The sequence below is a fragment of the Balaenoptera musculus genome, chromosome 2 (assembly GCF_009873245.2).
Source record: "Balaenoptera musculus isolate JJ_BM4_2016_0621 chromosome 2, mBalMus1.pri.v3, whole genome shotgun sequence".
In the NCBI taxonomy this organism is placed as follows: Eukaryota; Metazoa; Chordata; class Mammalia; order Artiodactyla; family Balaenopteridae; genus Balaenoptera; species Balaenoptera musculus.
Window position 1 is genome coordinate 41,799,118 of NC_045786.1, and position 14,367 is coordinate 41,813,484.

The window sequence follows — 14,367 nt, forward strand, 5'->3', positions numbered from 1 at the left end:
CCACCTGCCATGAATGAATATCTGGGCTCCCCCCACCCCCCAGCCCCGGGCTCCATCCTAGACTCCTTTCTATACTTTACATGCTTTCCTCTCGGGGACCTCAGTCACTCCCATGGCTTCAATTACCTCTTATGTGCTGATAACTCACAAAAGGCACCCCAAATCCTACCCACGTTTTGAGCACCAGACTGCTGAGTCCCACTGTCAGGCGGCCCTCTCCACCTAGACGCCTTGTTCTCCGCGGGTCAGAAACCTCTGTTCTCCCTTCCTGCCACCCCGCCTCCTCCCTGTAGCCTGTGGCCTCTTCCTCAGGCAACAACATTGTCATCCCCCAGTTACCCAGCTGGAAATCTGGGAGCGGTTTTGTCCCCTCACTCTGTCCCACCACCCACAGTGGTTCCTTATTTCTTACTCACGTCCATCCCCACTCCAGCCCATTTCTCACCAAACTTATCCCAAGAGTCCCCCAACTGGCTTTTCCACTCCCAGTGGGCTCCCCCAGCCCCCCAAGCAATTCTCCCAACTGGTGTCAATACCAATTAAAAAAAATTTAAGTTTAAATTTTACTAAAGAAATTGTATCTTTCCCCTTGTTGCCTTTCAAGATGTGGTGGCTTCCTGGCTTAATCTCCCATCACTCAGCCCTGACTCTCCAGATATACCAAACCTTCATTCCTTGGCAGACATGTCAAGTCCTTTTTCACTTTTCACCTAACTATTTTTCATCTGGTGAGGTAATTTTTTTCAGATGTAGCTCATGTGTCATCTTCTCTGGGAGACTCACCACAGGCAGGATTCGTGGATCCTACACACTTTATATGTGCCTGTGGTCTAGGTGGCCTGTCATTTATGTAGATCTCCCTTGCCAGAGTGTGGGTTTCCCGATGGCAGGGACAGTGTTTTAGGAATTGTTGCATCCCTAGCACCTAGCGTTATGCCTGGCCAGGTGCTTCATACATGTGAAAAGAAGGCAGTTCTTATCTCTGCCACCCTAATCACAGGCAGAGATTAAAAAATGTGATACTGGCTCCAGTCTAAATCTGTCCATCTCTTCTTTTCTTTTTCTCCCCATTGAAACAGAATGAAGTAATAAGTAAACTCCTTGGGTGCCTATATTTACTTGACTCTGGGCCTTACTTCTACCCAAAGCACAACACGTATTGACTTCAGAACACTCAGCAAGCACCGGCAAAGGGGCACGAGCACTGCGCACTGCAGGTGAGCAGACAGGGAGCACAGCCCTGGCTCTGCCATGAACTGTGCGTATGTGTGACCCTGGGTTGCTTGGCCTTCATGGGCCTCAGCTTTCTCACCTACACAGTGGGGATTACAATACAGGTCTTGCAGGGATGCCAAGAAGACCACATGAAACAGTAGGGCCTCGACAGAGAGTGGCCAAACATAACCCACAGTACACTTCTCCCCAGACCACCTCGTGACGGATCTGGAACGCAGGGCACAGTGGCGGGGGTAACCGATAAATGGAGTAACTGGAAAATTCTTTCCCGCAAGTACCTTTCTCTCCTTGTTTTAATCTTAGATGTGACCATGAATTCTGGCAGATTCTTCTGTGACAAGGTACAAAGACTGTCACCAGGGTCCAAGGACACTGATACCGAGACGAGAGACCCAACATCCCCTCGATCTAGTATCAGACACATTCCTACAGCCATTGTTCACCAGGACCTGTGCCAGCTCAGATTTGGTTTCTCTTTTGTTAGGAGCTATGCCCGTCCCCGGTTCACATGCCTGCCGGGACGGCTCTGGGATGGAGGAGCAGCGGGGACCCTACGGGACTGCAGACACCCCCAGACAGGGCCTCAGACCGCTTCCACCCAGCTTTACCTTTTAACTCCCGAGCTTTGGTGTCCAACATCTTCTTTTCTTCCTCATTCTCACTAGGAATTCCTTCATCTTCATCTCTGTTCCTAACACAACCACAACAAAACAGCACATTGTGAAGATGTCAATTAGTCTGATGGCGGCCCAACCATTATGAAACCACAGAGGTGCCAGGAGGCAGGGGTGGGCCAGGGTGTGTGACTCACAGGGTGCCGATCGTGTCCTGGATGATCTGAATCCAGCTGTTCCGCTCCTCTTTGGAGCTGGCGTGGACTTCCACCATCTCTGGATCTTTCATCCCCATACTGATCAGGAATAAACCTTTCTCCTCGTGTGCTACCTCTCTTACAATCAGCTTCTTTAGAGAGATCACCGTTGACTTCTGGTCCTGGAAAATGGGGAGAGCGCAGATATAAGACATGGATACAACATTCTAGCTCTTAAGACAACCTCCATCTAAGGTAAGACTAGATGCCTTTTAAAAGCATACGGCTCACTCACATTTTATCCAACAGAAAAAGATTTCCAAAAAGGAAACTAAAATTTAAGGTTATCAAGGTGCGAGTCCTCTTTTCTGCACGATGGGTCCTTTCCGGTTCGTCGCAGACTCTGGTTGGCAATGTTATAAATTGGCAAGATTTGTAATACGTGATGTGTGAGACATACTCCAGTGACAGATTTCTTTTTAGATCAAATGCCAAAGGCTCTCAAGAGGATTAGGAGGGAACAGAAACATAATTGGCGGGGAGGGAGGTGGGCAGAAAATTGCAAGGGTATGTAAGAAACGACGCGGAGGCATTTGTCCCGAGCCAGTTTTAAGAAGGTGGGAGAGCAGTAATACAGTGTTAACACTCACCACCTACTGTCATGGGTTTGAATACTATTAATTACAAACAGCAGAGACAAACAGTTCAGCTTACCAATGACGCAAAGACGTATTTCTGGTCTTTCTCTTGAAGGAAAACTAAAATGTCAGTAAGCAGGACCGCTTGAACCTCTGTAGAGGGGGGAAGGGAAGAGAGAACAATGACCACTGAACGGTGAAGCACCTTCAGGGCACTTCATTAAAGGAAAACTCAGCAACACACCCGCACAGCACATTATTACACTCCTCCAAGGCAAGGGCTTGACATTTCTGCAGGGTCCAGATCTGATCATTAGATTTTTAGAGGCATTTTAAAATGGGATTTCTCACCAAAGCCTTGTCTCGGGAAGGTTTCAGCACTCAGTGCTGGAAAGATATATCCCAAAGGCAAGATTTTTAAGAATAAATACTTTAAGAGTAAAGCTGGAAAGCAGGACTTTAACAGATGCTAAATAGCAACACATTCTACAGGTCATAATACTCAGATCATAGTATTTCTCAACTTCTGATCATAGTACTGGGAAGAAGGCGTGGGACAGCAGACAGGAAGGCTGCCAGAAGGTGATGTACAAGAATATCTCAGTCTAATGAAAGGCAGGCTTCATCCACACGTCCTAGAGGACACGGATGGCTAGACGACACCCGCTGCCGTCACAGGTACACGGAGTACAGTGGCTCCGCTCCCAGCTCCAACACAGCACAGTCAACCTCAACCCTTCTGCACCGTGGAAACAGCCTTCTCTTCTTCTCAATTAAGAAAAAACAGAAGCCAAATTAACATCTCTAGTTGGATCCAGGAATCAAAAGAATGCCACAAACTCTTGCTCTAATCCTCTAGGAGTATGAAGTGACATTTCCCATTATTCCCTTAAGGACAAAGTGGGACCTCCCTGGAGGTGAGCCGTCTACTGAGACCTAACAGGTCCCTCTGTACCACCTTTACTCTGGAAAGGGGAGCCTACAAATCTTTGGGAAAACAACGGGCTGACTTATGCAGCCGCCTCCTGGGTGGTCAGGACCCTCTTGGCCTTTTCTACCACTACTGCCAAAACTGGGGTGCCCTGTGTAATTCATTGCAAAGCTATGAGGAAAACAGAAGCAAGGATGTCTGATTCCTAGGGTGGTCTAGTTTTTCAGCTTAGACCACAGTAATTTTCCATGCACTACCATTAGTTTTGACAAGTTTTTTTTTTTTAAACTTTACTTTTAAATCGTTCAGGTGTCTGCCAAAAAAAAAAAAAAAAAAAAAAAAGCTCTAAAACATAAGTTTCAACTTTATGGAATCCTGAAGTTTACGTGATCACAGCGTCAGTAGATCAGAGAAAAACAATCCCATCCCTTTCAAGGGTTACCCAACACAGGACTGGCTGTTCTTGGCACAAGTCATTTTCACTTGGGGGTGAAAATGACTAAACACCAAACTCTTATCTCCACTGGAGACATTTTAGGCCAGAAAACCTATCGTTCTGCCATTGCTTTGACCGCAACATTATTCCAACAGCTGGAATCTATCAGTTTTTATTTCGGGAATGAATAAATAAACTGCTGTGTAAAGAAAATACAGCACTGGCAGCAACTCTAGGAAATCCATCCTTACAAGAGCGGGCAGGTGCTTCTCTACCACCAGGCTGCCTCCGACACGGCCTCACAGTGGCGGTGAGGCCAGAGCCCTCAACTGTGGTCTCAGGACATCACAGAGCACCAGGGCTGGAAGGAAGGAGCTGCAGGGATCGCACAGTTCAAGTTCATCATGGAGCAGTGAGAGGCACAGCTGGCTGGTGGCAGGAAGGGGTATTTCTTCTCTCTGAGATGACCCTGCCCGGGGGAGCCCTTCCCGGATCCCTGCAACAATGACCGCCCTCGTCTCGGTCACTGGTACCTCCGCATCCCTGCTGTCCTCTACCCTGCCCCCAGCAGCTGAACTACACACACTCTAACTCACCCCTTTCCTGCTCAAACCCTCCATTCTGAGCCCATCCTTCGCTCACTCCCATCACCAGCATCCCTGCCAGCCCCCTGGTCCGGAGCACGCACCCACCCCAACCTGGCCCCCGGCCGATTCTTCAGCCGTATTTCCTGCCTCACTCTGCTGCCAGAGACCCCGCCTGCCCACCCCTCCCGACGGGCCAGACCCTTCAGCTCCACGCTTCCACGCTTCCTCCTCCCTTCTGCCTGGCTCCCTCCGCTTGTCCTCAGTTCACGCCTCTCTATTCTAGCAGCCATCACACTGCAGAGCGAGAGCCTCTTCACAAGTCTCTTCATTCCGAGCCCAACTTCTATGCAGGGTGTCCTGCGACATTCACCTTTGAGAGCAGCTGAATGCCTGGGATTTCCTTACTCTGTGGTCTGAGCATGGTGAGACCCTAGCTAAGGACTCCTGGGAATTCTCCGAGAGCAGCTACCTATAGCATTACTTATACCTCGGCGACGAGAGAAGCACACATTTCACTCACCTGAGTTTTATGCCAGCGGGGCTGACGGCACTGGGCTGCTTTGTGTGCTCAGCTCACCGAGGCCAGGGAGGTGGGCTGGGTATACTCAAGGCTACTGGTGAGGTGAGAGTTACCATATAGGCCCAGAGGATACAGGTTTGATGAAAACAATTATTAAAAACAAACCAACCAACCAGATGTACAGATGAATGAACAAACCTCCTAACTTCCTTCACTTGATGGGGCTGATCATTTAAAAGGTAAAAACTAAAATCAAACAGAAAATGAGTACCTTTTATGATCTCTTTTGCTTAGAGAAAGATAAAAGATGAAAAACAAAGTCTAATCATAAATCTAGTTGCTGTGAGTTAAACTTTCGTTTCTCTAAGGTCTCAGGAGCTGAAAATTCCTCTGCCGTCTCTTAGGAACGAGTGATGTATTTTTAATCTCAGAGAATCTATGAATTGTGCAACTGATGGTATTTCCCTCCTAGCAATTGTTTTGCCAGAGACCCTGACCCCAAATTTGTTGCCCCTCTTTCATAGGGAAAATATGTCTTCCTTAACACCTTGCTTTTTTGTATGAATCTTACCCTTTGCTTTGTTCTTTAAAAAAAATTTTTTTGTTTTTCATTTCCCCTGACTGCATCATTTCCTCGTTCTCTTACTGTATTCTATATGGTTTTGTAAGCCATCTCAAACCAGTCTTTTCTGACACAAGATTAAGATCAATTAAATGACTGCTGCTCCTGTGTGATGTCTGGACATGGGTCCCTGGGAACAACCTGGTGACATCTGGATTCTGCCCTCTGCCCTCTGGCACACACTTAGACTCTGACGAGAGCGAGCCTCACCTTTCAACCTCCCTGTTGTGCTCTTCAGAAACACGCTCCCATCCCGCACGAGCTTCTTCCGCTTCAGATCCTCCTTGGCAAACATCTGACCACTCTTCATTCTCATGATCGACTTGCTATCTGTCTTTGTATAAATCTCATTGAGACGGACCTTCTTTTCATAACTTGCCACTTTGCTGTCCACAGCTCCAATCACATCCTTCACCAGGCCCAGGGACTGAGCTAGATCTTCCTGCTCCACTTCACTGTCTGAGAAGGAAAGAATAACTTTGTCTCTACTGGGCAGAAGGAGGGGGACCTTGCCTTCTTGCTCCACATCACCGTCTTCCCTCTGTGGGCACGCCGGCAGAGCGAAGCCAACACGTCGAAGGGCACGTGCCTACCCCTGGCTCTGTCAGAGTTTAAATCAAGTTAGATGTTTCAATGATACAGATGACATGCAATTATGTGCCGCGTTCTAAAGTGGAAGGAACCCAACATTCTTAGGGAGGGAGAGGAGCAACGAGTTTTTAATTTATGTCTTTGTTTTACCTAATCCTTAACGTACCTGCCTAGGAGCAGGATTAGCTGAGAGAGAAACTACTAAGTAGTGATTAAACGAGAAACAGCGGTGATTCTAGCACTTGCAGGTGGGAATCATCTCCCAGTCTAGGGACAAGTGACAAGTTGCTCAGGTCACTGAACTCTCGTTGGGATCACTAAGTGGTTCCTTCCCTTCTTGCTCTCATTCACCCTAAGTCTGCTGATATAACACTTTATGTTTTCACTCAAGAAAACTGTTTTTAAGATAAAACACAGGCTCTCTTTTAGACCATCTCGACGTAAAAGAGTTCTTCTACGGGGTCTCCAGTGCTGTTGGACAGACCGCAACAGTCCACTGGCAAACAAGACTGAGTCCAGAGAGAGACGCACCTTTGGTACATTGCAATATTCTTTGGAACAAAACCGGGTATTTGGTGATCCGCTGGGTTACAAGCAATACACACTCTGGGATTCCAAGCCTCCGTACGACCGAACTGCTCATCTTCTTCTGCAAGGAAGTAAACCAAGTGTCAGGAACTACCCAAGGGAGAAGGCTCGAGCTAAAACTGACAGTGACACAATGCTCTGGACAACATGGAAATCCCCAGCGTTTCACATCAATACCTTCACAAAGGCCTGAAAACGCTTATCCTTGGTATAGAGGTCTTTGAAGTAGTTTACAGACTGGTTGTGCTGCCCACAAAACTTGCCGTATGTCTTCTTTAAGCGTTTTGCGTTCTCTCCTGAAAACTGCAGAGGAAAGAGAACAGAAATTATGCCATAACTCAGGGTGCTAAACTCCTATTATCATTTTGTCCAAAGTTTCCAGTCTACTTGTGAAACCCAAGAGAGCGTCCTCATAACTTCCCCCCAAAGATTAAAAGATTAAAATGGTACAGGAGCTTTGGAAAACAGTTTAGCAGTTCCTCAAAAAGTTAAATATAGAGTTACTATATGAGCCAGCAATTCCACTCCTAGACATAAAAACATATGTCCACACAAAAACCTGTATACGAATGTTCATAGCAGCATTATTCACAACAGCCCCAGAGTGGAAATAACCCAAGTGTTCATCAGAGGATAAATGGATAATGTAAGAATGAAAAAAGCCAATCACAAAGGACAACGCTTTATTCCATTTATATAAAATGTGCAGAATAGGCAAACCCACAGAGAAAGCAGATTAGTGGTTGCCTAGGGCTGGGGAAGTTGGTGGGGGTGATGATGATAAAAATGTTCTACAACTGACCGTGGTGATGGCTGCACAACTCCACGGATATACTGAAAACCACTGAACTGTGTGCTTCAAACGGGTGGATCACATGGCATATGAATTATATTTCAATAAAGCTGTTACATATATTTAAAAAACAATAAACACAGAAATATCTATGTACTGTGCACATAAGAAATGCAAGATGTGTTTTAACTCCCATTTGTCATAACCCAGTAATAAAACAGAGAGACTCACTAGAAGTCTTTCATGAGGTAGCAGTCTCAAAAAAGTCATCCTGATAAGTTAGAAAGACATCAGAAACGGCCGTCATTACCTAGGGAATCTGTTTATCCTACTTACCTCAGGCCAGCAGGCCTAACAATTCTGCATGGCCCTTACATCATTCCCAAGCATGTGCAATCTCAACGGTTCATCTGAAGCTACGTTCACTGTGGGGTACCCGCTGAGTTTCTGTATGTGGTCCACAAGACACGTGCTAAGCATCAATTCCCGCTGGACTAACAATCTCTGGAGGCAACACAACTTGATCCTTACCCCAAAACTTGAAAAAACGTTCAGGGTAGCCTTTCCTTTTCCCCTTTACCAACAGAGAAGCTGAGGCAGAGAGATTTTTAAGTGATCGGCTCCCATCACAAAGCAAGTGCTCTAAAAGGGTGATTCTAGCACTGGCGCTCAGAACGAACAAATGGACACCACGGGGCTAACATCTTACTAGAGGACATGCACAAATACAAAGAGCTACAAGGTCAGAGGAAGTACCAGTGCAGGTCTGAGGGTGGGGAGGAGGGGCAGAGGGAGAAACATGGAAAATGACAGGAGGGGGATGTTTGGGGAGGAAGGGTCCTCACTTGCAGAGCTGACCGTGCCCACTTTGAGGCCCTGACCACCAGTGTGAACGCATTCACTACACTGCATCTGCATCTGCATCTGCATTTACTTCACGACATGCCTATCCTTCACTCCTAGAACATGAATTCCATGAAGCAGAGGTCTACACTATATTTACCTTTGTGGTTCCACACGGTATTGAGTAAACCCCCAGTAAATACTTGAAAAATGAATGAATGAAGGCACCAATGAATTAATAGGGCGAGGGGTACAGACTCAAGAATACAACGAAAGGACAATATTTCCAATTCTCAGGCAAATGTTCCAGCAAGTAAGCCTCTGCTTCCACAATGAGGCAGAGACTTGCCGGTGAGAAAGAGCTAGTCAGATGTGATGCAATGCCCCTCTGCCTATAAAGGTTATACTAGCATTATTCTTCTTTCAGAAAGAATGTTTTAAAAAAGAAACATTTAGAAACTGCTTATGACACATACATCTGAAAGTATCAAAACAATTTTTAGCTAAATTGCTTTTGACATAGGATTGAAACCATACCACACCTTGACGAAAATATTAGCAAGAAATATTTTATGAATTATTTTACAGATGGTTTCTTAGTCAAGTTTTTAGTCTCAGGTGGTTTTTAGATAAATGAGCCTTTTGATTTGAGTCACAGGTTGAAGTTGAGACTTCCAACAAATATTTTTTGATCTCTTAAACTATAGTATCTCTGATGTTGGTACAGACTCTGAGGAAGAAAAACTGGCTTTTACTGCATGTCTACCATGTATGCTGGGTACTTTATATATACATTATCTTTTAAATTTTAAAATAGCATTACAAGAGAAAATCTACTGTCCTCAATTACAGAAAAAGAAACTGAGGGTCGGAGCGATGCAATCACTTGCCTAAGCTCACAGAGATCGTGAGCAGGACAGCCAGGATGTGAACGCACGGCTACGGGGCCCCCAGTGCGTATGAGAGGCGCCAGGGGCCCTCCCGCTGCTCACCTGGTGCACAAGCACATCCCCAATCCTCTTGATGAGAAAGTTCTTTTCACTTTTATCCACCAGAGAGTCCTTCTTCCGCTCCAGGATCCTCTGTAAGAACTGGCTGTGGATACTGATCAGCTCATCCAAACAGGGGAAGAGCTTCTCTACCATCTGCTGCTCGAAGAGCAGGTCGGCCGTCATGCCCCGGCTGTACACGTCGCTCATGATCTTGAGTGTGCGGAGGTGGTGGAACTCCGTCTGCATCAGCTCTGGGGGAGGGACAAGGCTCAGTGGTCAGGAGTGCTCTCCTCGAGGACTCTCTTGCAAAGTGTGTCTGCTGCTACTAAGAGCCCAATTTTGTCTTAAGGCTATTTACGGCCCAATTTAAACTTTAAAACTGAGTCAACAGCTGTCCTTTCCCTAAAGTGTTTTCATCCTATTCCCCGATTTTTTCACGGGACCTCACACTATTTTCTGACAGGTGTACTGGATTCCATCACTCTTAAGTGGTGGTTTCCAAAGTGGTCTTCATTGGGATTCAAGACCTTTCATAATTTACTACGTTCCTATTTCCCAGAAATGACTTGTGTTTAGTCTAGTTTCTACTGTAGCTGAGGAATTAAACTGTACTGTCACAAGAGATCTCTTTTTAGGACTATCGCATAAATAAGCACTCATATTAAATAAAATGTCCAATAAAAGTAAAGAATATAATCTTACAGAGAGAGAAAAGGATAGAAATAAGATGTCTTTATACCTCGAAGTTTTCAAAAGAAAATCTTTGAGATGCTACATACTTGAAAATTGACTTGACATAGCCCAATAAATCCCCTAATAAACAATGCCAGACAATGCAAATCAAATATTAGCACAGCACATGAAGAGTCTCACCATAAATCACTTCTTGCCGTTTGACCACATCTTTCTTTTGCTGTTTCAGAAACTTGCTGTCCACTATCTGACTCCAGGACTCTGCTTCCAGCTGTTTGGACTCAAGCTCAAAGTCTCCCATTAGCTGCCCTTCATTCATGTCTGTACCTACTCCTCAAAATACAAAAAAAATCAGTATCAGAATCCTGCGTCTGTGACCTCTAAAAAAAAACCTCTGCTGGACGTTCCTCAGGGTGATAATCTCATGAGACATAAACACTCTACACTAACTCAGGGACGTTCATAGAGTATATATTCTATTAGAAAAGATCATTTTCTGTTCCGGAGTGACATACTCTATATATTCAAGACTTCGGTTAAGGGTGATAAACGTCACATAAATCAAAGATGATTAAGACATGATCAGGGTCCTGGTGACTTTACTTGTTTAAGAGGGTAGGCTTACAACTGTGCCAAAAGAGCTAGAACTGAATGTGTACGAAAGTCTAGGGGAAGAAGAAGCGTTTGTACCAGAGTCTGACCACATTAAAATCAATGACATCCTTCAGTGGACAACCATCTAACAACAGGAGAAGTGGGTTTACCACTCATTTTAAAGCATGTGATGCTTTACAGACAGTTTAGAGAAGTTTCACAGGAGTAAGGAAGAGGCAGGAGATGCGTTAGTGCTTGCATTCTAGGAGATGGCACAAAGTCTCTGCAGACGCACACAATACACGCCGTGGCTTCTGCTTACCCTCATCAGTAAGGGACTCTGTTGACTCATTGACCTTGCTGATTTTATTTAGTGAGTCTGTTGAATGAGACAGGAATTTCCAGGTGTTTGATATGTTCTCATCATTGCCAACTCTGGGGGCAAAAGGAAACACATACTGTCAGATACATTCTGAGAAGCCATAGTTTCCGGTCTTAAGTGAAGATCTGAAAAATTATAAAATGACAGCTGGCTGCAAGCACTACAATGATGGAAGACAAATTACTTATGCCAGGTACCCAGCAATATGCAACACAAACTATTAAGGAAGGTTGGAGGCATTTAACATCACTGCAAGCATGAACTTTTTGAGCCTTGGGTTTTTTTAAACGATAGGTAGCAAGGAGAATGCTCCTCCTTCAAACTGCATACACATTATATAAGAAATTTTTGTTTGAAACTCATGTCTAACCACTACACTTTTTCCCTGTGTTCCCTAAATAACTATAGGCCAAGCACTTATATTAAACCATATTCTTTGAACTTTTCTTGACCCCCAACTCACCAGCTAGCACATTAGGCACCCAGTAGATGTTTGTGGTACAACGCAAAAGTAAGCCAGAGTCATTTAAAACTAAATTTTATTTAAAGGCCAACTTTTAAAAGTCATAATATAAACTCATTTGGATAACATAAGAACTTTGAAAAGAAAGCCTTTGGTTAATTACAACAGAAAGACAAAACAATATAAAAATACCTGAAACTTTTTTTTTTTTAAGGAGGAGGTAACAGTAGCCAGCACAGAGGTTAGGAAACACAGACAAAAGGAGATTTGCATCCTTCAGTTGGGAATTTTCCTCCAGCCTAGGTTAAGAGAGCTGCAAGAGATGTTTTGAGTCCTACATTTGAGATGACTTCTTTACTGGATGGGAAGGCAGGCATCTTACCCCAAACAGCCAGCAACATCATAATCGGCCCTGTGCTAACCACAGACAGCCGAGGCCTGAACAATCGGGGGCCACAGCAACTTCTGGAGGGACCACAAAAGGAACTCAGTGCAGATGAGGGACGGGGAACCTACTGTAGTACCCAGCCCATTATTCACTCCCATGACTTAAGAGTCAAGAGGCGAGTTTAAAAAAAAAAAAAAAAAAAAAGCTACCCCCTCCCCCCAGGTTCATCTGACCAACAGAAAAGTGTGACATATGAAAATACAAGTGATTGAAACCAAACATTCAGAATTAAATCTTTTTTCCTATTCCCACTTCTTATTTTGATCTGAAAATCATCCTTTTAGAAGGCAGGTTCTTTAAAAGCAGGGCTGATCATGTATAAAAGCAGAGGACAACTGCCCTAAAAATGGTGTTTAAAGGGGATCCTTGCTACAAAATGGCGATCGTGACGGTGCATCAAAGTGTAATCCTCACCCCACTCATCTGTAGCACTAACCCATTACGTTATACATTTCTTTCTAAAACAATCTTTTTGTCAAATGGTATACATTATTATGCTCTGTCACCTAGATGTCAACTGTGCTAGCTTTACATCCCCACTCACCCAGCAATGTTCTGAATGGAGACACTTTTGGAGAGCGACACACTCTGCTGGGACCGTCTGTTAACAAACATGGGGGCAGCAGTGGTTTCATCGGCCAGGAGGACTGCGGACCGAGGGCGCTCCTTGGGCTGGGAGGCTGTAAAGAATGAAAGGACACCAAATGAAGTATCACCGACACATGCCCACCAGCACTGACTCACCGGATGAATGCCAAATTGAAGCAAACTGCTTTAAAAGAGATTTACCCTGGGAGTGTAAATAGGCACAAACACTCTATGCAAGACAACTTGGCATTACCTGTTGAAATTGTAAATGCCTATATCTTTGATCCAGTAATTCCATTTAGGATATGTTTATTCTACAAGATTTACTTGTTTATATTTGAAATGACATATGTCCAAAGTTATTCAATGCAAAGTTTGGTAAAAGCAAAATGAGTATCAAAAGAAGATCAGTTAATAAATCATGGTACAGCCTACATGTGAATACTATGAAGCTTTAAAAAAAAATGAGGACTCTCTCCATGAACTGACACAGATCTGCAGATAACATATTAAGGGGGAAAAAAATCAAGGTGCAGAATAAAGTGCGCAACAGACCACCTTTTATGTCTTAAAAACATAATTAATAATCCAAATTGGTATTTGCTTTATTTTAATAAAGAAACTTAAGGAAGATAAATATAAAACTAAGAAAAGTGGTTTACCCGTGGGGTGTGATGGAAATGAGGCGACGAGGATAAAGAATCGTGTGAAAGTATCATATATTTAAAAATTTAAACTAATTCAAAGTAAGAGAAAAGGAGACCGAAAGAGTTTTAAGGATAAAAGGAGCCTCAGAGGTAACTGAGGCTGGTGTTCTTTGGGAGGACCTACCAAGAAACGTGTGAGGGGCTGGTTAGATATGCAAATTCCCAGCCCTCCTTGTTCTGTGCGGGTGGGACCTGGGAGTCTACACGTTTACCAGCTCCCCAAGCGATCCTTCTGTACAATGTCTGAGAACACAGGTTTTGACCAATTCCTTTAATTTACAGATGAGGAAAATGCAACATGTGTTTGATGTCACATAGCTAATTTGTCCTCATACTGCATATTTCTCTTGAACTTGACCAAAGAGGAAACTGGAGCTCTAATTTCATGCTAAAGTCGTCACACTGCCATCTGGGTAACAAATTATTTTTCTTTGGTAGCTAACTAAACTGCTGCATTATCTGTCCATCCCCAGGAGCATGAGGAGCTGAAGGAAGTTAAGACTGGGGCAGCTGTTACGGCTTCACAGTATTACAGGATGTTTCTGACTTAATACAATTAATAAAACCATTAATTTCCAATTCAAATTCGATTTAGAAGGTGGTGATATAATAAACACCAGAAACATGCTACCCTATAACATGACCAGACCCTTCCTGCAGGAAGCACACAGGAAACTAGAAGATGTGGGTCCCACACCAACAGGGAAGAAGGGCAACTGGCAGGGAAGAGAACATGCTCAAGTGTTCAAGAGCCTGGAGCACATCCTCAGTGTCTCAGAAGGGAAGCTGCTGAGCAGATAAAATCTGATGGAGGAAGAAACACCGGTTCTTGAAGAACAGTAGGATGTGGGTAAGTCAACAGAAAAAGAGGACATTCTGAAGAGGAGAACCGTATGAAGGAAGG

General features: G+C 44.4%; 1 protein-coding gene across 9 annotated transcripts in view; it reads right to left on the reverse strand.

The window, feature by feature from the left end:
- AKAP13 (A-kinase anchoring protein 13) overlaps positions 1–14,367 on the reverse strand; it is a 344,813-nt gene that overhangs the window by 16,456 nt on the left and 313,990 nt on the right. For 7 of the 9 annotated variants that reach the window (XM_036844174.1, XM_036844173.1, XM_036844171.1 and 4 more), the window contains 10 exons: positions 12,713–12,848; positions 11,198–11,310; positions 10,462–10,614; positions 9,589–9,839; positions 7,138–7,263; positions 6,904–7,021; positions 5,992–6,240; positions 2,762–2,838; positions 2,048–2,229; positions 1,845–1,927 (listed from right to left, as the gene is read on the reverse strand). In XM_036844174.1, coding sequence (XP_036700069.1) covers positions 1,845–1,927; positions 2,048–2,229; positions 2,762–2,838; positions 5,992–6,240; positions 6,904–7,021; positions 7,138–7,263; positions 9,589–9,839; positions 10,462–10,614; positions 11,198–11,310; positions 12,713–12,848 — 1,488 coding nt within the window. The remainder of the gene's footprint in view (positions 1–1,844; positions 1,928–2,047; positions 2,230–2,761; positions 2,839–5,991; positions 6,241–6,903; positions 7,022–7,137; positions 7,264–9,588; positions 9,840–10,461; positions 10,615–11,197; positions 11,311–12,712; positions 12,849–14,367) is intronic. The other 2 variants (XM_036844172.1, XM_036844169.1) reach the window with 2 other exon arrangements.